Below are 26,522 nucleotides of genomic sequence, written 5' to 3'. Positions count from 1 at the left end.
TTTGAAAGAAAAGTTCGACCAATTGTAGCCCAGTAGGTCGATGGGACTCTGCCCATATGCACATGGTTTGATATCTGCAGCCAATAAAGTAGAAATATCTTTACCCAACACTTCTTGATACACATCCGGGGCCACCAGTGTATAAGGTGACCCCGAATCCACCAGCATATCCACAGGGTGCTGATCCACCAATACCGACACCCATGGACCCTTCCGCCCACTTCCCTCCACATGTAATATGACGCTTTGATTAGAGCCCCCTCCTGATGTCCCTTCTAATAACATGGTAGAGTCTTCTAAAGCCACACTAGCAACCATCTGCCCCTTACACATACGTGCAAAGTGGCCCAAACGCTTACACTTCCTGCATTCAACATTGCAGGCAGGACACGATTTAGACTCGGCCGTGTGACTTGACCAGCCACAATTATTGCACCCCTCCTTACTCTTAGGTGCTTTAGTCCCTTGCACCCCAGCCCTACCCAAACCTTTCTTGTTCCTTGCTACTACAGCATGCACCATCTCCCTATTCATATCCCTCTCAGTAAGAATTTGTACACTGGTCTTAGAAGCTTCAATTGCTCTGGCAATCTCCAACACCTTCTCAAGTGAAGGATCACTCTCTATCCATAACCTTTCTCTTATTTTCTGATTAGATGTCTTCATCATAACCTGTTCCCTTATGTGTTCCTCACCATTGCCAGGAAACCCACATGTAGCCATGAGTGCACGTAGTGCCGTAACATAAGTATCTATGCTTTCCGTAGAGCCTTGCGCCCTACAGAAAAACTTATACCGCTCTAAAACCACGTTAACTCTTTTACCAAAACGCATTTGTAGCTTCTTCAAAGCTGTCTCATATGCACTAATAACCATTTCTCCCTCACCTCCCCCTTGAACCATTACGTTCTCCCCTGGCAGGTGACGAAAAACTCTCAACCCCTCAGTACCAATGCAATTCAGCAATGCAGCCTCCTTTTCATCATCGTTGAACTTTGCCCCACCAGCAGCCCTCAAATATACTTTGAAGGCATCCACCCACTGCTCCCAAGGAGCAACAGGCTCTCCAGGATTTGGCAGAAAAGCTGGCGGAGGCCTTGCAGCCGTATGTAACATTGCTGGCGAAAATCCTTGTTCCTTAAACCCCCAACAAGAACCTTTCCCCCACCCTTGTGAGAACCTCCAGACTTCTTGTTCCCTTGAGATGATCCCTCAGTGGCACCTTGTGCACGTGCACCCACACGTAATTGCAGTACAACCGTCAATAGGCACCGGGTGAGTCACAACCAATCAAGAGATTTAAACTCCAACTTCCAGATCACAGCCCAAACCGTATGCACTTCACTTGTCAGTGCTCCACAGCAGTCATATGCCCGACCTTACCACCAATATCCTGTCTGGTGGCACGTAGAAGATGTGGCAACTCAAGCTCCAGGTGCCCGTGTACAGCGTTTGTATGAGGCTCCTGCCTCCTGCGAACAACTGAACAGCAGCAGTCAGCTGATACTTAGGACACGCCGCGCAGCGCCACCGCAGCCCCTCCTTCCTCCCTCAAGCAGGCAGCGGTGATCTGCGCGATGCACATGCGCTGCCGGGGGCGGAGCTGTCAGCCGTCGTACAGTCTCTTACGCCGAACACAACGCAGGGATGCAGACCTACGTACGACGTACCGCTAGACGAGTGCTCCTCCTCCGAGGCACCAACCGGATCCCCAACAGCGATACTTGTTGGCGACTTGCCAGCACAACGATGTCGCCCTGCTGCCACGGCTTCCTCCCCCTCGGGACACAGGAGGGCCAGTAGCCGCCTCCAGAATCGGCTTGCGATGCCCCTGGTGAGCTCCTGGCAGCCAATCGCCACGGGGAACCACACGCCCACCAACGGAGCCCGCCTGTGGCCACCTCCGCCCCTAACGACAAAGGGGTAGGCAGCAGGCGGCTCCAATGAATTCCGGCCTTAATCCGCGTCCTCAGCAGCAACGCCAGGGCGGGCAGGCAGCAGCACCAAGAACAGCCGGCCGACACACACGTGGAACGGGGTCACGTAAAATCCTCGTCGCCACTGATGGAACCTCACCGTACACATGTAAGTGAATTATATGTATTTATTTACGAGACCCCACAAGCCTGCTGCCCAGCCTCCTCCAGCCAACGGCCACCGTGGAATGTTCTCTCCGAACAATGCATAACATTCCACGAGTGCCCCTGCACGAGCCCGTGCACATTACGACACTACTTCAGCAACTGAAGATGTCAAGATAGTAGACATCAATAATGGATAGTAACAAATATTTAAATGGGCGCCTTGTGTTGCTCACTTTAACTTGCACAGATTTGCAAGGTGATTGGTGCTTTGCAAGCTCTTTGAGTTCGTTCCATGCATATCTGCCACTGATGCAAGGAATGTTTTTGCAACCTGAGCACCTTAACGACCTGCAGAGCCACAAATGACGTGTCGTTAGGTAGAAACCGAGGGTATTGTCCAGATGTCGCAGAGGATAGTTTCCTTTCTCGGTGTATGAACACCACCATCTCCTCGCTGCTCCTGCAATTGGCCACAGGGGATTGAGTATGATGTGGTCGGCTGTGTTGTAGGCAGCAGAGAGGTCAGCTAGGATCTGGAAATATGCATGTCTTTTTACATTTCGGAGGTTAATAATTTGTCCAAGATATTGAGTGCCATAATGGCAGTGGCTAGAAAAGGCCTCCTCAAGCTTAACCCCCCGAAACTTGTTTAGATGTATTTGCTTTGATTCCTGTCCAAACAACACATTTTCTGTGTTTCCTACCCCACCCAATATAACTTTCCTAATGTTTTTGTGCAAACTTCAATATCCTGCAGTCTTTCTTAGTCCCTCTTCCTCTCAATTAACTTTCTTGGTTGTTATTGTTACCTTTCCTCATTCCAAGTAGACTCCAGCGCCATGAGTACTGCTTTGGCACAACTTAATGTACCACCATTAGTATGAAAACATAATGCTTTTTATGTAATTTCTGTGGGTTTGAACAGTAATTTGCACTTTTTGGCAGCCATTTTTTAAAAATATTTGCGGGGGGGGATCCCCCACGCACCTCTGATGTGGGGTCGCTCCCAAATTCGCCCCCCGGACAAACGTACGCCCCACCAACTTTCAAAGTTACCAGCTGCCACTTGTCCTGGCCAATGAGGGTCAGCACAGGCTATCATTAGCCACTGGGCTGAACTCCGTGTGTTACCAGCACAGGAAAAGCTAAAAGGCTTACCACAAAAATACATCCTGGTCTGGTGTATCCTAATGGTGTAAACATGGAAAAGAAAAATATATGTTGCAAAAATTAGTAAAAAGACTTATTTCAGGCAACAGGTCATTGAAACGATCACAAAATTAGAATTTCGGAAGAATGGCTAGAGTTGGCCCTCTGAGCAGTTTGTCTTGCGGTCAAGGCACCAGAAAGCTGTTCGCTTCTTTTTTCCAAAGCAGTTCAGCTCTGTATATTTAGTTTTACCTCCACTTTATTGCAGCAAGCATTACAAATTAGAATTTGGAAAAGGTTGGGGCCAATTGTTTGTAGGCCCATAGACTACACCTACTGTTATGACCTATCCATTAAATGTACTGCTTGCTCTCTTACCCAGTCTTGCGGGATCAACTGGTCATCCAATAGCTGCCTCCATCTGGATGTGGTGTGATCTGGCTGCTTCTGAGAATTAAGTACCTTGCTGTCTTGTACAGCTGTTTTATAAAGTAATAAAGATCCCCACCTTCAGTTCATTTGTTCCACTCCTGTTAGTTTAAAGCCGGTCCAATCCTTACAAGTGTGTGTCATTCGTTAAATCAACTGCACTGGTCTGAGTGTTATTTTTCATTGAGGTTAAGCCAATTTTCCTTTGTCAGCTGAACACGTTAATTTGGTGCTCGGCCCAGAAAATTAAGCATGTTTGTCTTCCAACTGGTACCACCCCTTTGAGTTTTATCAACTGTCCTTGGAAAAGGCCAAATTAATGTTTGCTTCGATGCCTATAGAAAAACCATTCCCGGCTACTTCAGCTCATCTCAATGTTTGCACCATCCAGTTCTCATGGTCCATCATGTACTACCCCTAATTATAAATACATCCGATTGGGATCTGGTTTTTATGATTGATAATGCAAGAGTGAGCATTTTCTCTTTTCATGACTCCACATTTCAATATGGTGGATATTCCAATTTTAATATAACCTGGAGCTGTTAAAGTGAGAGTAAACTGACAATTTTACAATGAACAAAGCCCAGCTTCTTGTGAATACGTAAGTCTGTTCCAATTTCAGTGAGTGATAAAGTAATTCATAATATATTTTGTATTTAACTAGACTTTTAAAAATGTTGCGTTCTTTCTGTTTTCCTAATGAAGCAAGACACGTAACGGATACGTTTCTGTGTGTACTGTTTTTTGGCAGAGCATGAGGCGTTGCTTTGACAAAGCGGTTTGTAAAAGACTGATATGAAACCTTTTTGTAGTTATCTTAGGCTTTCTGCATAGAAAATAGTTAGCTTCTTCACACCCAGGATTTCTGCGCCTGCTGGTACGTCCTAATGTCACTTGCTTTGAATACGTTTTAACCATATCATTCAATCTGAAAGGCCTAAATAAATAATGGTCTGTATACTTTCACTTGTGCTTAAACGGAAGGCTGTCTAAGCCAATAGGACATTTTGGGGCATATTTGGCTTGCCTTGGATTGAGAGCTGTTAAAATCACGGGTATATTCATGCAGTTTATGAAAAGGTAGTGCAATTCCAAACTGTTAAAGAAGCCCATTACTCTGTTAGATCCTGATACACATTTGAATTCTCTGTTTGAACCTCTGACAACCGAGAATGCCCCATACGTTTCTACTTTCAAATCATTGTGTGATGAATTCTATCTTTAAGTGTCGTCCTTCATGATCTCTAGCAGGCCTTTAAAGATTAAAAAATCTGTATAAAAGTTGATAAACACATAATAAAATAACACAACCCTAATCAAAAAAGCAAACCTACATGGATTAACAGCAAACCAAAGTCAATGAGTAATGGTTGCACAAAAAGGCCACAATATCCATTAATTCCTTATTCATTGGTGTACTTTCAGTAAAGGAATGCAGTGCAAAGATTGTGCATGAATGTTGAGAAAATATTGCAAGCATTGTAAAGCCACACCAACGTACCTTATTCCAGGACCCTTCAGAATAGGAGTTGGATATCCTTCTGATAAGCTTAAATGTGTAACATAAGAATAAATGTTCCATTGTTATACCATATCTATAGATGTATCATCACAAGTGCAAAATGCTGAAGCTGCAGAACGGCCATTCCTGTTGATTGGCACACTACTTATGGGAAGGGGATCAGTCCTTGATTTAAAGGAATGGTTCGGTCAAAAAATGTTATTGCCCCTACAGGTCGGCCATGTGTTTTTAAGCCTAAATCGCTCGATTTTAGAAAAATTTCCTATGGACCTTAAACGAGTTTTCGTCCATTAAACGCACGCAAAAACGGGCACCAGGGAGCTGCCATTTTGTGATAATCCTATCATTTCCCCCATCGCCCTGGCTGACCTGCTTTTGCGGCACTAAATCATATCCCCCGCCCCTGAACCTGACATTATCAAAACATTCATATTCCCCGCCTCTCTCCGTGACATTACTGTGCTGCGTAGGCAAACGCGCCCAGTCGTCTTCTACACGACTTCACACAGAACCCGGAAACCAACACAGATCAGCTCACAACACAGCGTGCCACAATTCGGAATATGAAACTGTACTTTAAAATCAAACAGCAACATGGTAAATTTGGTAAAGTACATTTATTTGACATTAAATGTTTATAGAATATTCTGCAATTGCCATATGAACTCCGAAAGTCATTTATTTTCTTTTATCTCTATCCGCAAATCCTTGAAATTTTATCGTGAGTCACGCGCTGTTCATTTATGGTACACAGGATGTTGGTTTTCGTTCAAAGAGGCACTTTTGTCGCACGTTGAACCGCAAGGCTGTTCCATCAAGTAGGCACTAGGCCAACGTAAAGGTTATGTTGCTTCTAGCCGCTAGTACCGCGTAAGGGCATATAGGCCCTTGGCGATCGTCCCATAAGATCATCAGAATGGTGCAGTTGTTTATATTAAGCTGCGGCTGAAGAAACCGTCTGCCGGTGTCTGAAACTGGTGGCAGGGGCAAAATGGAAGGATGTACCTATTTTGAATAACATTACATTTATAATTAGTCTCGCCAGCCGATCTTTATTAATATTATTCATTTTATTTATTACGGCCGAGCTGAAACTATTTGCTTTCAAGGATAGTGCAATGGAGTATGTTTGGCTCTAAAATCAATGCGAAAACTAACGAAATAAATCGAGGTTGGTACACAATGAGAAACAACTTTTTGTCTACATGCGTGTGGAATGTGGACCTGCATCCCCATGTGCCCGCTACAAGGACGATCCCACAAACCTTTTCAAAGCTCTTCATTCATTCATTTATTCATGCATCCATTCATTAATTTCTTCATTCCGGTATAAAAGCGTCTAAAGAGTTACTTACATTATATTTGCAATTTCCATTGTGTCTCTGCGTAATGCAGTCCGTAAATCCCACTGTGCTCTTGACAACGATTTTTCGTATACTGAACTAACATGAAACTCGGTCTAGTTTAAGAATTTTCTGCCTTATCGTCTCAAACGTTATTGCACCCCCAACCTCCCTTCAAATGAAGTTCTTTCTGCATGGTCCCTGTCTCTCAAGGTCAAAAAACAATAGAACCTTATACTGCCAGTGCGAGTTGTGGGCCTCTTCAGGGTGCGAGCTGAAAATCAAAGCCGCTGACCTTCACTAGAAATTAGCATACATTCTTTCTTTGCAACATCCCGTAGTAAAGCCATCTGTGAGAACTTCAAGTTTCGAATCCATCTATGTAGTGCGCCTCAATGTGCAAATGCGAACTGGCTTCTCTCCCATCTGCAACGGCTCGCTTGGCGCGTTCTAAGGCCCCAATTTTTTCCTCGTTGTCTGCGAGCTTTGAAGCCCCAAAGAACCATAACTATTGAGATTTTTAATTTTTTGGGAAGGTCAGGGAAAGTATAAAGTACCCGAGGAGTTGAGTTGAAAGTGGGATTTATTGTTTTTGTTTTATTATTTGCAATACGCAAGCCTCCCCTCGGTTAAGTGCCCAGCATTTATAAGAGATTGCGAAAATTAGTTACATCAACAAAAATATATACATACATACACATATAGACAAGGTCAGCAATATGAGGTGAGTAGAGAGAGAATTCAAAGATGACACCCAGGTAGTTCGGCACCCAGGATGGTGAAGGTAGGGGTTAGGGTTAGCGTACTTTGTATGCACACTGTACAATAAAATTTATTTACAAAAAGACAATCGTATTACAATTATTTAAACCCGGATTTGTACTTCACAACCAGCTCTCCTTTGGGTGGACATGTGGCAATGGATCAGTGCTCTGCACAGAAACGTTCAAAATTCCATATCTGTGCTTCTCTAAAACAGCGACAATAAGGCTTTTGACAAAGTCGAACTCCATTTCCTCATAGACTGGTTTGATCACCCATTGCTTACTTCTTTTTGAAAAGGCCTTAGTGTAGCGAGGCATCCTTACATTACCCTTGGATCTAGATTGTTCACGGCCGAGATTCTCGTTATGGGCCAAGACGGCAAGTAGAGTCCTATGTCTCATGCCCTGTATGCTGAAATGCAAGCGCTTTGGCCTGTACTTTAGGCACATATTGTGGAACACCTCCAAACCTCCAGTGTGACAGAATTCTGTCAGTCCCCTCAAATCTCTTGATAGAGTTTTATCAAACAATCTTCTCAATGGCTTTGTGTGTCGGTGAAGATGGATTCAACCGCTTCTTCTTCCGTGCCTCCACTGGGGATAAAGGGCCATGTTCACATTGGTGGAAATGTAGGTTTTCTGACCAGCGGTGCACGTTGGTACAGTGGTGCATCAGTGACCGCCATTTTTCAAGTAGTATTTCCACTGACCCTTCACAAGTTTTGGAGCTCCACCAAAGCTGGTTGCTGATAGACCGGGACCACTCTGAAATAATTTCCAAACCTTTTTTTCCCCTGCAGCCGAGATTTTCTTATTGATTGATTTAGCAAGATGCCATACGACAAATTGATGTTTAATATGTGGGAACTGCTCTCTCATTGTCTTGGCAATTGAAACGTGTCTGTCCGTGGCTACGAGGTCAATGTGCATTCCACTCGATTGCAGATATTCCACTGATTTTATAAATCCTAGTTTCTCCATGGCCACTGAGGATGTACATTGTGTTACCTGCACGACCACCGAACTCACAATTTTCTTACTATCCATGTCCTGAAAGTGGTAGGTGCAGTACTTGGCAGAAAATCCAGGGCTGTCGCACTGTCCATCGCCGGCTAGCCTGAATCGTTTGCCTTCGAATGTACTTGCTAGAGACAATTGTTCAATTTTCCAAGCATCACTAATGGCCGGAAACAGATAATCATGTTGGTATTTGTAGTACTGCGTTTTTTTAAATGAAATGGAGTCCCACAAACTGAAAGAAAGACTTTAACTTTTTAAAACTGGAGCCACTAAAAAGTGATGCAGCTGCACACCGTAGATTGCCTGCTGGCAGTTTCCCCAGCATGGGTTGTGCAGACCATGAGAACGTATGATGTAATCTACAGGCGGCATGTATTGTGACGTTACTGCCTTGTTTTTGACGAGTCACATGAATCAATGGCTTCCCACATACTTTCTCTCTGACGGAATGCCCACATTTCAGCATACTTATAATATCCATCAAACAACTGTTGAATGCTATGTATATGTCCTCTTTGATTAGATTGTCATACTGTGTCAAAGTTGTTTCGGCCTGTGACGTTGAGGACATATCACCACATTTGAAAGAAATATCGCTGCTATCAAGTTCTGATGTGTCAGTGAATGCTGCTGCTGGTTCATTCTGTCATTTCAACATCTGCTACTTCAACATTGATGGGAGAACACAACCATGTCGACAGCTTTTTTGGTGGCAATTTTTTGGCGGGTGTAGATTGTGTAAATTGATCTGCGACTACTTCAGAGCTATCTTCAATACATCAGTATCATGTTGTTGCAGTGGTGCGGTCGTACTGTAGCAATGGTCCAATACAACTTTGCTGGATTCTCCGGACACATTCATTTCATTTTCTGTACATTGGTCATGAGCATCCCGAGTCTCAACACGCCGCGTCTGAATTAATAGTTCCTCCATAGCCTCCATAGTGTAAATGGTCTGGCAAGCAACATCTCTCATTCGCTTCAGTGTCTGTGTATGTATAGTTCGTAGACCCACGGGTAACTAGAGGACAGATTGGAAAAGGGATGTTTAGTTTAAACACAAGATAAAGTATAGTACAATTGACTTTAAAAAAACATAAAATAGTCCCAAGCACAAAAAAGTCTAAAGTTATGAACTGTTTGTAACTAACCTTATTTTTGTTACTTTTCTTTGCAACTTTTTTGACTCGACCTTCAACATCTGCACGCTGTTGCTCCGACACGTATCCGCGTGTCTCCCCTTCCTCTTGTGCTGCAACGACTATATTTTCTGTATCCGCATAGACCGCACGGAATGAGGCTCCATCGACTCCCTAAAACATAGTGTTTTCATTACTGTGTATCAAAATATTGTTAGCATAAAACGCACGTGAGGACAAACACACATGTACATCTCAATAGCCAAACACGATTTAAACATTGTGTGGCACAATCAAACGACAAGTATTCGAGCCCTGATGACCTGGTTCGATGGAGCTGTCAGTATCCATACCTCTGGCTCTGCATGGACTGCCACGAATGATTGTATTGAAGAGGCATCAGCAACTCCCTGAAACACAGTACTTGGCGTTAGTATGGTTTTCAATATCGTAAACATAACACACACTTTGGGTCGATGGCACAGGTACATATAAAGAGATAACCACAAATGTTGCATTGTCTAAAAGAATCAAGGAATATTTTAAAATGATCAGATTTAATCGACTTATTTCTCCGATTTCTTTACATCGGCATCATCTAAATGGGATGTTGTGATTGTAGTGGAAGCTCCATCATCTCCCTGAAACACAGTATTTGCATTAATAGGGAAGAAAGTATAGCAAATGTGATCACATTATATGATCACGCTCGATGGAGCTGTCAGTATCCATAACTCATGCTGCTGAAGAATATCTAGGGCTGTTGTCAATGTGGTGCGCGCTTCCGAAAGTTGTTGCGCCGATTCATATCCGCATGTCCCGCTTCCACCGGAATTACTTGAATGTCAGGCTCTGCATCAAGTGCGTGGGTTGACGATTCAACAACTGCCTGAAACATAGTATTTGTATTAGTAAGGATTACAATATTGAAAACGCAACACACGCTTGGGGTCGACCGCACAGGTACATATCAACGGCTAACCACAAATGAAACATGGTGTAGAACAATCAAACAACAAGTGTTCCAGTCCTGATGATCACGGTCAGTTGAGCTGTCAGTATCCATACCTCGGGCTGCTGAAGAACATCTAGGGCTGTTGTCAATGTGGTGGATGCTTCAGCATCTCCCTGAAAGACAGTACTTGCTTTAGTATGGATAACACTAATTATAACTGAAAACAAACACCAGGGGACGACAACTACAACTAAGGTGTATATCAATTGGAAAGTACTAACCAAACCATTGGTAAAATAATCACACGATACATACAAACTATTACTTAACATGCATAAAACAAGTCTGTAGCGGAATAGCCAAGTATGATTACCTGATACGCGCTAGAAGTGGTTGATAACTGCGAGCACGTGACGGAAGTAGAATGTTCTTGCTCCAGATTCAAGGGATAGTCAAGAAGTTGTAAAGGTAAATTATTGTTTGATAATGAAATGCCAATGTTTAAAATTGCCATGTAAGGAGACAGAATACTTGAGTAATGCGCAATATAGCACAGTTCCCTGTGCCCATATATAGATTTCGTTTGTGGGTTATGAAATCTAAAAATAATATATTGATAAATGTCATTATTCAAAAAGCTATACACTCCTATCAATGTCGAAAGTAGTACAAATTGGAAACACCTAAAATATCAATGAATCCATTCGGCTACCTACACACCACCACAAGGCCTAAAGCTAAAAACGGACACTTGACTCACCAGTGGCGGATTGTGGACGAATAGAGTGGGAATAGCGTTTGCGAGCAATTTTCGTGTCGATCGCCGTTTATTCTTCTTCTTTGTTACCCAAGATGTGGTGTACATGTTCGAGGGAAAGTGCCGGCTGCAGATGCGGTATCGATCACCCCTCTTGTCTTCAAAGACTTGTTGGACTCTACTTTCCAGCTCATCCAGTGGATATCCGCAATGTCTGACCCATTCTCTTATTCGATCAACAGTTTTCGGGAACACATTCTTTGTAGTGCCTTCAGATTTAGCATGGGTCTTCGAAGGGCAACCGCTAATCGAACAGGCAGGCATTGTTGAAAATTCTGAAAAGTAAATATCAAGATTATTATAAAACCTTGATGAATAAAAATGTCATAGTAAATGAACCATACCATGCTCAATGCAAGGTTTGTTTTGGTCGCCGGAACTATACCAGTTCATCATGTGCGGCTTAGTATTTGCATAAGTTACAGAAATTATGTGACTAAACTCTGAACATGTGACTCGTCCCTTGGATGTTCTGTCTTGCACGAAAAGGAACCATGCATACATTATAGACTGGACCCCGGAAAGATGCAATTCGATGACAATTGACACAGATGAAAATAAATAGATCTATTGATAGCATAACAATTGAAACTCGAGTCAAAAGCAATGAGACCAATGACCATAGCTCTATTGGGTACTGTAATAGCAAATAGATTAACTAACAAACAGTTGGATTCAGCAGGCCGAGCAGTATGTTTCAGGAGAACAGGTAGATGGCCACAGGTAGCACACTGATGAGTTTGCTCGAAGCGGTCACAGATAGCACGGCGACGAGCAGATTAGCATAGATCTCAGTGCTTCTCAGGTAGAAGGTTCAGGAGTTGACTTGCAAAGCACAAAGTTGTTCTCATGAGACATAGCAAGTGGTTTATAAAGTATTTGAAACAGGGGTGTGTTTGACTGAATGACGTGTGTGTCGTGGTATTTTGTTTATTGCAGGGGGGCGGCCTGCCTCGGGGGGAGGCCTGCCTGGAGACACGGGGTCTGAGGAGGCCATGTGAGCGATGGCCCCTGGACGTGGGATACCTTTTGAAGTGTACATGCTGTTTGGCACCTTGGCCGTTTGCGCCCGTCCCTTGCCCTTATGTGATGTTAACTTTGCATGACATTTGGAAGATGGGAACACTGAGCAGGACATGGGGCATCCATTTTTGTACCCCCTTTCCACTCCATTTTGGTGACCAGGCCTCACTGCGATAGTACAGCGTGCAGAGCACATGGCCCACAGCCTCGTTCCCACTCTGACTGGAAAACTCCAGAGGTATTTGCAACAGCTAAGAAATGTAACACATCACTCGCTGAGATCATGGTCCTGCATGTGAACCGGCCTGAACCAAGCACATGGCTCGTTCATCTCCACAAATGTGTCCTTGCCCACGCACCCTCGCCAGTGGAAACTTACTGCCATTCTGACCCTGTGTCCCTGCAAGGTATTCTCTTCATGTGCCAGACCACTGACCACGCCATGATGCCCACCTAGCAGATCCCCCAACTAACATTAGACCCCTACTGCAGTATATCGTTGCCTATCAATAACAAATGCCACCTATCGGAGATTCTTGTGAGCACAGACCCACACTTCAAACACTGTATTATAGTGGTCAAGACCCTTGACCTAAGGCCTGTATAATCCAATGTTCATTGATAGTATTGATGTGTGACTTTTATAGAGACATAACCGACTGAAAGACTTTGAACAAGTGTTATTTAGTGCATGCATTATTGATAATATATCATGTTAGCTTAGATAGTGACCACCCCGCTTCACAGCGACCTGAATTTCACCCATTCCGAGCACAGGTGTCTGACGTCCGTCCTTGAATGGAGACGCACTTGATCAAATATATGTGGTGGTTTATTTTGTAGCTTATTTTGATGACACAAAAATACAAAAGTTTACACATTGTACAGTTCAGGTTGCAGCACAGCGAGAGAAAATCCCCTGTACTGACCGTGCCATAAGAGAAATGTTCCCGAGTGACATCGAACGGCACAGGCGGGTATCACTCTTCGAACGCTGTGTCCAAGCCTCCCGTGAAGCCACCATGTAAAGGAACGATAGGCCACCAGCTTGTACCACCTGTGAAAAGGAATGAAACAAACTGTTTTTAAATGAACAAGATAAGTTGATTAAGCGTTTGTTGTCAATGACAATTCTTGTAACTAATGGCATTCTGCTCGGACAAATGCTATCTAGACACTGCACACTATTGAAATACTTTAATGCGTTACAATGATATGTAGATGTAATTTTGGATATAGTAGAAGACCATGAAATGGGAGTGGCATGACCAGCAGAGTATACTTACTCGTTACTCGGATTACGAGGACGAACAGTTGCGCGAAGTTCGTGCATAAGCATCATCATTATCCTCAACACGGACCGTGTGAGGCAGGCTTCCCAGAAGTCTGGCAGCTCGGTGATGCTTTGCGGCCATGGCTCGCCTTCCGAAATGTAGGCCACGCATCCCGAGTTTTCACAGCAGCAGCAGTTCTCCTCCTCGGTCGGCGTTAGCTCGCACCGATTGCATGTGCACCAGGTGGAAACACCGTCCATGCGACTAGGTCCAGTGTCTTCATCCGTTGATTCGTCCTGCCAACTGCTGTCCGAAGCCCCATCGTTTTCGCGTGTTTCCCTTTCCAGTAGTTCCTCCTCGGTATACTCGGGCTCGTACATGTAGGGCATTATTGTATCCATTGTGTGTTGCACAAACTAAAATAATTGATAGCGGTGGTACTGGTATCTGTCCACATGGGCTACAAGCAACGAAGGTAGCTGACCAGAGCACAGAAACGAGTCACAGAATACTCAAGTAACACAGAGAGAGGAATGGAATCGAAAATCTGCTGCTGTGTGTTGTGAAACGGTCTGTTTATACTTATTGAGGAAAGAGGCGTCCTGCCATTTCCATGGCGACATGTCATTAGCTGAAGCGCAGCGAATGTTGACATGAGACGTGCTTTGGCGTTGTGAAATGGGCGGTACGCGTCTGCTGATGACAGGCTCAGGGGCGGGTGATATGATTTAGTGCCGCAAAAGCCGGTCAGCCAGGGCGATGGGGGAAATAGGATTATCACAAAATGGCAGCTCCCTGGTGCCTGTTTTCACGTGCGTTTTAATGGACGAAAACTCGGGTAAGGTCCATAGGAATTTTTTTTTAAATCGAGCGACTTAGGCTTAAAAACACATGGCCGACCTTAGGGGCAATAAAACTTTTTGACCGAACCATTCCTTTAACAAAAACACTAGTTGCTGAGGCTTGACAATCCACCTCAACCATCCGGAGATATGCCTGAGCTAAAGTTAAGATAGTGACTTGAATGCTTTTCATGCTCCATACTTTTCATTCAGCTAAAAAATGCACGTAATGGGTGACGTTCTGTCTCTGTACAGAGATCAGAGCATACTTCTAGAATATGTCACTGCATTTTGGTTAAAGATCGAACAGGTGAAACTAAAACTTATAGACCCCTGATGAGTCGGTTCTGCATGGCTCCATCAGTGGCTTCTTCATCCACTACCCTGTTTATTCAACACCAAGCATTCCTGACCTGTCCGGGTGTGAGAACAAATCAAGACCCTATATTTTTTTTATGCTTGTATGGGCATACATAGTTGATCCTTGAATGGATCCAGGATGCCCATACTCATTGCAACTCTTCCCCTTCCCAGCCAAAATGTAAAACCATAATTTTCCAAGCACTTTAGTGGTTCTGCCAAGTCTGGCTGCTTGCGACACTGGTGTTAACAGGGTGGTTGTTTCCATGCTCCAGAGTCTGGTATCCACTTGTGCACAAGGTGCACCAGAGTCTTGTCCTTTGGGGCAGTTCATGCCCCTTCATCTGCTCTACCAGCAGGATGTAAAGGAGGAGACCTCTGTGTGCTTGAAACACAAGTGGTTCAAGTTCACGATTTACATCCTGGACTCCGACTTCTGTTTTCTTGCTTTTAGAAAAAAAAGTAGAATCTACCCCATTATGGATATTTAACCTTTTTGACAGCCCTTAGTGTATACATACACCCTAGAAAGTGCTCTAGTTTTGTCCAGATGTGTACACATAGACTTCCCAGTTTTGGAGGGGCAGTAAGTCATGGGTCTCCCTCACCCTGCCCCCACATAAGGCACAGGGTAGGGGACACTTTAAACGTAGGTGGCAGAGAGCAAGTGATGGAAGCCTCGGAATTTCATATGGCAGATTGTGAGGCATAACCACTGGCATGGTTTATGACTTTGAACTGCTCAGTCTGGGCCTGAAACCATTATGTATATCTTCCAAGGGGCACAAATGCAAGTTTACCCAACTCTCAATGGCACCAAGTGCTTCCCTGCATCTGTAGGGATCTACGTGATCTGACCGGGGCTGATTTTCCCACGGCCAGAAAGTTTGCATAAGAAATGTGCGAACCACCGTTTGCACATTTCCCATGCAGGCACACGTACGCAACCCTTACATAACCATACACCCACGACACACTCCACACACACACACACACACACACACACACACACACACCCAACATAAACATACCCTACTTACCTTTTTCTTCACGCTGAGTCCCTGCGGCACCAGTTCCCTTTCACTTCCGTGATGGGAATGTCGTTTTTTTTTGTTTTTTTTTGGGTGAGCTGCGGGGATGTCCCCTGCAACACCCCGCTCACTATACTATAAAGTATAGTGAGCGGGGTGTTTTGCGGGGAGGGGAGGACACCCCCGCAACCTCCCACGTTAAGACTGTGTCCCTGGCAACCAAGAAACAATGCCGCTGGCCTGGATTGGCCCTCGTCACACCAGCCAATGGCGTATTAGCCTGCAGGCGAAGATGGCGTGGGGCAAAGGCTGTGTGCAAAGGCCTGCTTCACTCTCAGCCACTCTCTGCTGCCTACCCTCTCCAATCCACTCTTCCCTGCATGCGCTTAAGGTAATCCACCTATCGTCCTTGCCAGCTCTGGATCCATCCGGAACCCCCCCCCATCCGAGGGGATCCGTGTTGCATGTCTACAACTCCCCACCTCTGGGGCCTACTCACACCCCAGCAGGATAGCCTGCCTCTGTGCGGGCACCGTCCTGGTGCTCTTGGCTTCCACTCCCATTCCCACCTGCGCCCGAAACCTCCGGCTCAGCCAAAGATTCACAAACCCGTTCTCTGGCCCAACCCGCCAGTCCCCAGCCGACTGCACGCACCATGCAAACCCACCACTCAGCTCATTGAAGCACGAAGGCGCTGTTTGTGTACATGCAGCACCCTCAAGCACTGCTGAAGCGATGCCTGTGCCTGCAGAAGCTGACCTAAAGACCTCTTAATCTGCCAGCACTGCATATAACGCCCGCAATGCCCGTATTCACCACGACAGCCTACGCTTAGACACTTGTGGTCCACCAACACGCGAACTTGCATCTCCAGGCTAAACTGCATTTCTGGTACCCATAATCCACCATGTTGGCAAATTGTCTGATGTTGTACATGCGACCATAACCAATTATGCTACCAAAATGTCCATTGATTTACATGCACCCACTATTAACCATGATTTGTCTGCTGAATCTCATGCACCAGTAATTAACTAAGCTACTAAAATGCTCCCACTATGAACCATGCGGCTAAATTGCCTGATGTATCACATGTGCCAGTAATGAACTATGCTACTGAAATGTCCATTGATTTACATGCTCCCACTATGAACCATGATGTTAATCTGTCTGCTGAATCAAATGCCCCCATAATCAACCATGATGTGAATTTGTCTGCTGAATCTCATGCGCCCGTAATTAACTGTTACTAAAATGTCCATTGATTTACATGCGCCCACTATGAACCATGCTGCTGAATTGTCTGACACACATGCGCACATAATTAACAATATTACTAATGTGCTTACAAATGCACTTGCCCCCCCCCCACGCTGAATCCCCACCCCCACCAACTAAGTAACTCGCAACTCCCACCAAGCAGCTGCGCATTTATCAATGCAAGGTCGCTCCCTGCCCACGCCCTGGACATGCAAGATCTAATCACCACCCATAACCTTGATCTCCTCGTCGAAACCTGGCTGCATGAAGCATCAGGCCTTTCACTATCCCTAGCACTCCTTCCAGGCTACACCATATTCGGGCAAGATCGCTCCCACCTGAAAGCGGGTGGGGGTAGCCCTCAGAGCGAAAGAAGCCATCCCCATTAGAAAGGTGGACAGGTCAATCAAAAACAGTGACTATCTGCTCCTCAAACTGAACCCCTCCCCGAACTACACCATCACCCTCCATATTGTTTACCGCCCCCCCTGGACACGCAACAAGACTTCCAGGCATCCCTGACGCACCTCCTCTCTGACAAGCAAAACAAAATCCACAAAGGCCATCCTCTTAGGAGACCTGTGATCTAAATGACCCCAAAGAATCCTCAGCCAACTCACTCCACAAGGCGTTTGTACTACGCCCGCACAGTCGTAGTGTGCCGGTCCTGTAACAACGGTGCCTGTATACTTACCGGCACTGTTGTTACCAGACCGGCACACTAATGAGGCCCAATGTCTCTTATCTCTTTAGGGCTCTCAAGGCCCCTCTGGTCCTTTGAATTTCTTATTTCTCCCCTTGCCTCCACTCCATCCTGGGCAACACTGGTACCTACGCTGCCAGGCGTCTCTGGTGCATTTGAGTCTTTTCTCCTTCTCCTGCCTGCCTCTGTAGTTTAGGTGATCCTCGCACAGAGAGCAGAGGATTCCTTCCTCCATTGTTCCCTGGTCTCGGTTCGCGTGCCCCAGTCCCACCACGGTTGAGCGTGGTCACGCCGCAATGGTAACAAGCTCCGTCTCGGTCTCAGCAATGTTCGGCATCATGCTATCTTCTATTCGGTTTACCAACTAACGCAGGCTCTGTGTAGTGCATGTTTTTACGTCACTCACCTTTGGTTAGGAACGTCAAACTCACCTTTGCGCAGGATTCTTTCTCCTCCTTTCAAGATTCCTCGTCTTTGTTCTAGCTGTTGTACTTCGAAGGGGCATGCTGTTTTTTGTCAGCTGCTGAATTCAAGCGGATTCCAGCATTGCGTTGAGCCCAAGATATGGAAGTAATGTCAATAGAGTTTGAATGCAAGTAACGGCAGTCTTTTTCTACTTCCATATATACAGAGAGAGTATTTTCCATAATGAGTTCCTTAAAGGAATGGGAGTTCTTGTCCCCTAGGGGGGAGTCATTCCCATTGAGGGCCCCCTTTCCCAGTCCCCTAGGGAGGGTCTTTCTTAGCGGGCCACCTCCCTGGCCTCTCAGGGGGTGGCTCCCCTAAGGGAGAAGGGACACATTTCTCAGATTCATCACCATAGCACACCATTTCTTACTAGCCAATGGCTAGTGAAAATGTTGCACCCTGCCTCCTCCTTAATCTAAAAAGGTAAACTGAAACGAAACATTGTTTATCCCACTGTAACTGATGAATGCAATTTCTGTCCCGTTTGTGTTATAAGCAAACCGTAAGTTTCAAAAAACTGTTGCTCTGTAAATTTGCATTGTGGGTCAGTCGGGGTTCTAATGTGAGCAGATTAGGTGCCGTCTTAGTATGTGTGTGATAAGATTGTATAAAAAAGTCCTCTCTGAAGGATACTATTAGGTTAATGATCAGTGAGATTGGAAGAAGGATAACACTTGTAACGTATGTAGCACAGCCCCCTTGTTGAGTGTTTGAGCAGACCACAAAGCTGGGACTATTCAATCGTTTCTTGATCAATCTCCGGACTGTTTGGCTTCCAACGACAGGGCTTGCTTTCTCTTGCAGACGATGTGCCGCTACCGCAGTTTCTGGAATGTAGAGGTTCATCTACGGCCCGTCTTACTGGGAGCAATCATGAAGGAGTCGGGTGAGTCCCACGATGAAGTACTTAAAATTATTTTGATGGCATTTGAATGCCTGGGGACAGGCTTAAGTGTATAGGCTGAACTACTACACCCAGGTTCCTGACTTGTACAGGGCGCTTCTCATAATGCATCATCCGAGAGTTTGATCTGATTATTATGTGGAATGTTGTGCCATTGAGAGACATTAAATGAACGTTCCCGAAAGTCACAACCAATCCCCTTATTTGGCCCAGAAAATAAGATACTTGGCAGAATTAATACAGACTGCTGATAGTTTCCACACTCCTGTCGTTCTGGCTTGTGTGCACTCTTTCCTATTTTTTATTTCCTAAACCCAGATGCCAGAATTATCTGCGTCCACGTAGGAACATGTGTGTCTGATCTCGGGTGACTGGAATGTACTGAAAACCCTTCCTTTAAAATCTCACCCTCCTCTTTCATTTTTTTTTAAAGTATTCTCTTTTCTTAAACAGGAAACCAGCCCCCTGCAATGGTACCGAACAAAGGGGTCTACATGAGCAAGGACCTTCAGAGGGTCGCCAAGTACTACCAGATCCCTCTCAGACAGCCCAGTGACTTCTTTGAGGTGATCATCAAGAAAGGTAAACAAGACTTGCTTCAGAGAGAGATGGCAAGGGGCTTGGCTAAACTGAGGACATCCTTAGTACTCATATAATGGCATTCCACCACTCGTGGGCTGGGGAACTGCAAAGAACTCTCTTCCTGTGACATTGTGCAATATTCACAGGAGTGTTCTCATTCCACTGCAAAATGCAGTCGGTTATGTCACTGGTTTTTATATTTGCATGATTGCTCTGCTCTGTAACAATAATCTCCCCAGCGTCCCCATGTACCCATAGTTAATTTGTGGGTTTGTTTTAGGGGCTTTGGACTTCTGAAAAATGATAATTCTAGGCAAGATATTGAATATCCACCCCTTTTACATTTCTCGTGCATTTGTTTCTTTAGGAAAATTACAATCTGTATTGTTTTGCTCCAGTTCAGTGTTTTACGACAAAATGGAATAGCTTCACCCACGAAAGCCAGAAAAGCACTCCTGCAATTGAATTTCTATGCTAGGAGAACCACACAAAGAGTAGGTGATCGCTGTCCAAGTAAATTGTTAATCAAATAATAACTTTGATCTTTTGTGGCATTCCTGTTGCCTCTCCTCCCCCACCCAATACAGTGGTTTAGATGGTGGTAAGGGTTAAGTGGTGTGTAATGGGTGAAAGCTCCCCCCTTTGGCCCCAAATAAATAGAAATGCCAGCAGAAGTGTTAATTGCAAATGGCATTACAAATGCAGTCACACACCCGAGGTATATGTCTGTAAAATAACTGCTATTGAAATCTGCTTGGCCAACACCAAATCCTGAAAGCTGGTAGGGGCCTGGTTATTTCATTTGATTTGTATTCATTTTTTCACCACATATCAGTCAGGTGACCGGCCCTTCAGTTTGGAGATATGTCATGTTGTAACGCACTAAGCCATGGGAAGCTTTTAGAACCGATTTAGTAGCTGGGACAGTAATGTTTTGAGTGCTTGTTATTCATTAGTCTTGTGCTTGAATAACTTAATTTGCCATTTAATATCCAAGATCAACTGTCTTATTTTGGCTCAGTACACATTCAGCAAGATTGCCTGATAGTACTGCTTCTTTCAGAGTTGAACTCGCCAATCTTGGATGTTTTACAAGAGTTATCCAGTCAGGACTTTGGCTAACGGTGTCCTCTTAGTAGGCTCTTCTGCATTCTCTGTGAAGTTGCAACAGATGGTGCATGAATCTTTGAAAGGTGGCTGGAGACCCATGTAACCCAAAGGGTGTAACTACAAAGTGAACTAATCCCTGTGAAGTGAAAAAGGAGGATTAACTCTCGTCTTTCATACCCAGGAGCATTTGCCAATGACCCTTTGCCAGATCTAGTGTACAGATGATTTTAAATTGGTCTAATTTTTCAATGAGTTAATCAATACATTGTACTGGATATGCATCAAATTCTAAAACCTGTGATGAAGTCTGTTACTTTATTTTCGGGACATCTGGTTGCATGACAAAGGAATTGGGTATCTCCCTGTGGTGGAAGAACCCAGTGGGAGGCGGTCACTAGGGGAAGATCTTCATGGTCATTACCACTTAGTCCCTGCCAGTGGGCAGGTTATTGCTACACATGCAACCAAAAACCTATCCCCCTTTAAGGAGGGGGACTTGTATGGCAGAGAGCAGTCCCAGTGATGCATGGAGTCCGGGCTACCCCTGAAAGCTCATTTTCAGGACAAAAACCCCATCCCTCATTTTGTTCTAAAACGGTCTGCACTCTCAGATTCCATGGGTTACTTGGAACATTTGTCTCCCACATGTTCACTTGACTTACTGGCATTTGCAAGCCGGAAAGTAGCACAGGTAAGCAAGACGGAGGCACCCTGCACAAGTACTCTGCCCAACACGCATATGTTGACAGTGGAGGTGAGGTGCGGGGGAATTGTGGATGAGGTATATAGCAACTGCGCCTTCATAATGTTAGGAATGCCCCAGTTACCAGCTCACTTGGGATAAAAGGGTCTAGACAGAGATTATGGGCATTTGGAGATGGTCACGGTTAGTGTTTGGAGGGATTGGCAATACAGGAGAGAAGCGGAAAGAGACGGAGAATGAGAAATGCGAGCAGAGGTGGTTGGAAAGAGTGAGAAGAGCGCTGGAGGTAGAAGACCAGAAGAGAGGAAGATGCATCATGAGGTGGCAAATGGGGAGTATCGGTAGGTGGCAAGTTGCGAACATTGCTAGTAGATTATCAAACGGTGGCTAGAGGGGAAAATCGGGAATAGCCTGGAAAGCTGGAGGAATCCGGCCCTAGTGAGACACAAGAGGGCAAATCTCGGCGAAGGTAGGTGGAGACCATGACTAGAAGGGGCTGAACCAATAGTGGGAGGAGTAGTACGTTTATGGTGTGGTGCCGAAGGTCAGGACCAGAATAGGAGTTCCGAGGATGCATTGGCCTAATCTGGACCCTTGGTGAACAAGGCGATCAGGCAAGTTCAGGCAATGCTCAAGCTGTTGCTATGGCTATTGGCAAAGACATAGCAAGGTTTTATGAATCTAGTAAGCATCGGAGAATAGACCAGCTGGAGGACTTTTTGAGGAAAGAAACACAGACTGAGTGGCGGTGCAACTGTTAATTAAGGACTGTTTCATATTTGTCTTCACCCGAGCAGTTCTCTGTGTGCAATAAAATCAGTTTTCCTAGGTTTGTGGTGGGCCTCTTCTCTTTTGTGGACCCCTTCGGCTATGACCAGTCTCCTTGATTTTTCTGCAAACCCTAAACGGCAATCTGGTTTAGGAACTAACAGTGTGGGTGAAGACCATTAAATGTACAACCTTTCAATACCGTACATTTCTGACCTCTTTAACTTCTTCGATGTATAGCCTTGTTCAGAGAGTCAGTACAATCTTTGTCCATTCGTCTGCAGGAGATGCTATGGAAAATGAAAATGTCAGATTTGAAAAACCTTTTCTTAAAATACAAATGAATTCTGCCTGTTTGTGTGTGGTCAGACCTTTTAGAAACTGTATTTGCGTCCTCTTACTGTGTATCCAACAGTCCTTCATTGTAATTTTTCACATTGAGGTATGGTATTCTGTTTCTGTATGCTTCTGCCTTTTTAGCCAATTCATATGGTGAATTTGGGATTTCTTCTATTGCTCTGGTGGGTTCACCTTTTTTTCAAACTGTACGCCCACCATGCCACTAGAGTAGGTTTGTTTTTGCTATTAGATAAGCGCACTAAAATGTTGTCTCCCATTTTTGAATGCACGCATTATGGACTTTTTCATGAAAAACTCTTGTTTCTCTTGAGCTGCATAGTTTTCCTTTACCTATTGTCAGATAGTTTTGTTCTGACACCTTTGGCTTGGTGTTTCATGTACTTATAATTCTTTGGCCATCTAAGAGTTTCCTTCAGCAAATTAAGTTATATGTGGAAAACCAGGCAGAGACTTTAGTTTTTAAAGAGGATGCAAATAACCTAATTTCCCAGTTGCATCCATCATTATCGATAACTTTTCACAGGATTCCTTTTAAGCTTTGGCGGAACCGTCCTTTCAATTAATCTGTCTGCGTATTTAAGATAGAGGTTTATAAGGATTTTACAACTGCTTTTAATTTCTTTGTCAAATTTTACATGAAGGAGTTTTCCTGCACTGCAAATGTTTTTTTGGGAGGAATTCCAGCATGAGTCTAAGAGGGTAGCAATACATTGTTTTGTGTGGTATTGGTTCGTAACTTAAAACCTCTGCATACTTTAATGCGTTATCTGGGATTACCAAAATGTAACGAATTACACTTTCTGGAGGGTCCTGTTGGGTTCACACTGTCCAAGATAGCCGCTTGGGGTGGAATAACTATGACTGGTAGTGAGACCCGTTTTCTGTCAAATTGCATGTTATTAATAGTAGTGATTTATCTGATAATGGCTCCTGGTCAAAATATGGTGTAGTCTCATCTTAACAGTTGCACATTTAGGACTATCCAAGACACTGGAATATGTCGGCTTTCTGTACTGGTAACTGATATTAAGGTTGTCCATCGCTCTTCGGATACATTTCTTCCCTATGTAGGAGTTCCTGCCGTTCCCTAAGGAATAATGCACTTTTACATATTCCTTCTTCATATGCTGTAACCTAAATTAAATCACCTTTTAGAAGGTAGTCCCTTAGCTATCCTTTATGTACCTTGGAAATTGTTCGTAACATCCCCAGTTTTTCTTCATAGACTGTGGATCTGAGTCCTCCAGGTCCATGCTCCATCTGAGCCAGAGATTTCTGTTCTTCCAATTTGGTTACACTGTGTTGTGCCACTCTGTCTCCTTTCTTCACCTTGCGTGACTGATGGTTAAAATCGAACAGTGCCACTGATACATTCTTTTTATAGTCCTTTTCTGTTACTGCCTCCCACATCCAGAAATGTTACATCTCGATCGATGTTGGCTACCAATTGTCCATAATATCCCTGGGGAAGAGCAACCAGGATGTCCGTCTTTATGCAGGTTTCCGCAGTGGGAGCTATTTCAGCCTTATTGTAAAGGTCATAGCCTGCTATTTTGCTATAGAGCCTCTGATAGTTGTACGTTCATGGTGAAATAATTTTGCAAAAGTTCAAGACGTTTGCGTCCTCAGCGGTCCATATGAATACGTCTTCTGTTTCCTGGGATGGCAAGTTGTGATTTTACTGTGGATCCTAGCATCTGACTGCTAGGACCATAGGTGGCTCTCTTGTTGCTCGCTAACCACAGCAAGACTGCCCATAAAGAGCCCACACATGCAGGCAAGTTCTTAGACCAGAGAGCTCGGAGAAGCTGCTGGTTATCTTGGATAGGTTGTTGACACTGGTATCGAGGAAGGGTTGCACTTCCTTGCAAGGTCTACGCATAGTCCATGGTGTTAACTACTCTATGTGCCTATTGTGATACTAGCTTCTTTTTTTGGCAAAGATGGTGTCTCGTATGGTACCTGGCCAGTAAATTAACATTGAGCCTAGCATAGACCTATGTATCTTGTAGGGGAACATGGAAGCATCACTGACGTTTTCCAAAGTGTTAATTGTGGCAATAATTCATTGAAACTGATTAATGAACACATTCCATAAATCTTGTCACAAAAGTTACAAAAAAGTAGACCAAGATTTTAATTTCTAACACACAGAACTCGTTTATTTTAGAATCTTGACCAATATGCGTCCTGTGTTAAATGATTGCTATGCAAATGTACAGAAATTATGACAGTAAAACATGGCAAGTACCATTATGTTGGGTAATAACGCACAACACAGTGATTTATAAGGCATCCAGCATGAGGTTTCATAAACAACTGTGATATTATCACTTATTGTTGTAGGTAGCAAGGATCTGTTTAGCAGCACTCAACTCCTCAATGTAGTGACTTGGCATCTACTGCCCTTCTCATGCCCGAAAAAATGAACATTTAAATACAATTCTGTGTGTGGCTACAAGCATTTGCATGATTATTAGGGCACTTAAATTTAACTTGGTTACCTACATAAAATACATTTAAGTATTCTTGCATTTCAAAAGATTGATTTCCAAAACTGTGTAGCTTTGAAATAACACAGCCTTGGAATACTAGTGCTGTACTGATGCTTTTACCCTTTACATAAAGGTTTTTAATACATGACATCTGGCCTGAGGCAATAAAATTCACATGCATTGGCTATATGCAAGATCATAAAGTAAAATCAAAAATTCAAAACTGCTTTTTTCAGAGATTAAAAAAGAAACCCTACTGTGGTGAACAGCCACTTGTAAACAACTGAGGAAAAACGGTCATGAATAATCGATGCATTCTTAACTGTTACTAGCAAGAGAAATAATAATTTGTAGGATTGGTCTCCTTCACTTGTTCTTCAAGCTCTGAATCTCTCTTTGGGTTGTTGACTTAACACAGTCCGTGTGTAAAGAGGTTAATTAACATCTTGTGATTGTCTGCTTCATACCTCCGAGGTTAATACTCCTGTAAGGGTGTAGGAGGAGAGCGACACACAGGTGGCATGCTTTTGAGCAAAGACCTTTTATTTATACCAAAAGAAAGAAGGAAACCTAGCTATCCCTAGCTCTGAGGAGTTTCTCTGCCTCAACAAAAAACGAAGGAAATGTCAGAATGACCGAAAATAGTGTGCAGCGTCAAAATCCTACTTCTGTCCCATAAACGTCAAGGCATAACATAAGCAGTGTTGCATAGCAATTTGCTCGCAAATCTGTAGGTTTGTTATTCAAATTGACATTTATGTAGAAAAGCTAGCTATTTAAGTTCGCCTGTCGCATCTAGCCCTCGGTGCTCCCTTCACCCCCCCTTTTTTTCTGTTTACTTCTAGTGCTAAAGGAGAGAAAGTGTATCTCCTCCAATTTTTTTTTAAATATTTATTTAAAAAGATCACATCATAACATCATAACAACATATGAACACAAACATACAATCACAGCAAATCAACATTAACTATATACATCACAAACACGCCCCTCTGCCCCTGGAGTCACAATACAAGCAATAAAACAAATCTAATACAGTAACAGAAATTTGCCCCAGATCTTATTAAATAATGCATCTTTCTTTTCTCTCCGATACAGCACTCTCTCCATATCTGCTAATGAATGCATCTCAGCAATCCATTCCTCAATAGTAACAGGGGTAGACGTTTTCCAATGTCTCAAAATTAGCTTCTTCCCCACCATTGCCCCACAAGATCCATTTCTTCTGAGAAGTAGTCAGGTCGTCCAACAAATCCCCACTACCCAGCACTATGGTCTTAAAATCCATATGAACCTTCACTTCAAGAATCCTTTCACAGATCTGGTCAAATTCAAACCACATACCTTTCACCCTTGAGCACTCCCACAACATATGCTCAAAGGTGCCCACTTCGTGTAAACATGCCCAACATTC

General features: G+C 44.1%; 1 protein-coding gene across 2 annotated transcripts in view; it reads left to right on the top strand.

The window, feature by feature from the left end:
* Positions 1–26,522, top strand: part of GSTK1 (glutathione S-transferase kappa 1) — a 395,651-nt gene that overhangs the window by 145,420 nt on the left and 223,709 nt on the right. For both annotated transcript variants that reach the window (XM_069650560.1, XM_069650561.1), the window contains exons 2-3: positions 18,991–19,072; positions 19,544–19,672. In XM_069650560.1, coding sequence (XP_069506661.1) covers positions 18,991–19,072; positions 19,544–19,672 — 211 coding nt within the window. The remainder of the gene's footprint in view (positions 1–18,990; positions 19,073–19,543; positions 19,673–26,522) is intronic.

The sequence above is a fragment of the Ambystoma mexicanum genome, chromosome 3p (assembly GCF_040938575.1).
Source record: "Ambystoma mexicanum isolate Mex_15411 chromosome 3p, UKY_AmexF1_1, whole genome shotgun sequence".
NCBI classification, from domain to species: domain Eukaryota; kingdom Metazoa; phylum Chordata; class Amphibia; order Caudata; family Ambystomatidae; genus Ambystoma; species Ambystoma mexicanum.
The sequence above is the reverse complement of the archived record's forward strand: the minus strand, read 5'-3'. Positions and strand labels throughout refer to the sequence as shown.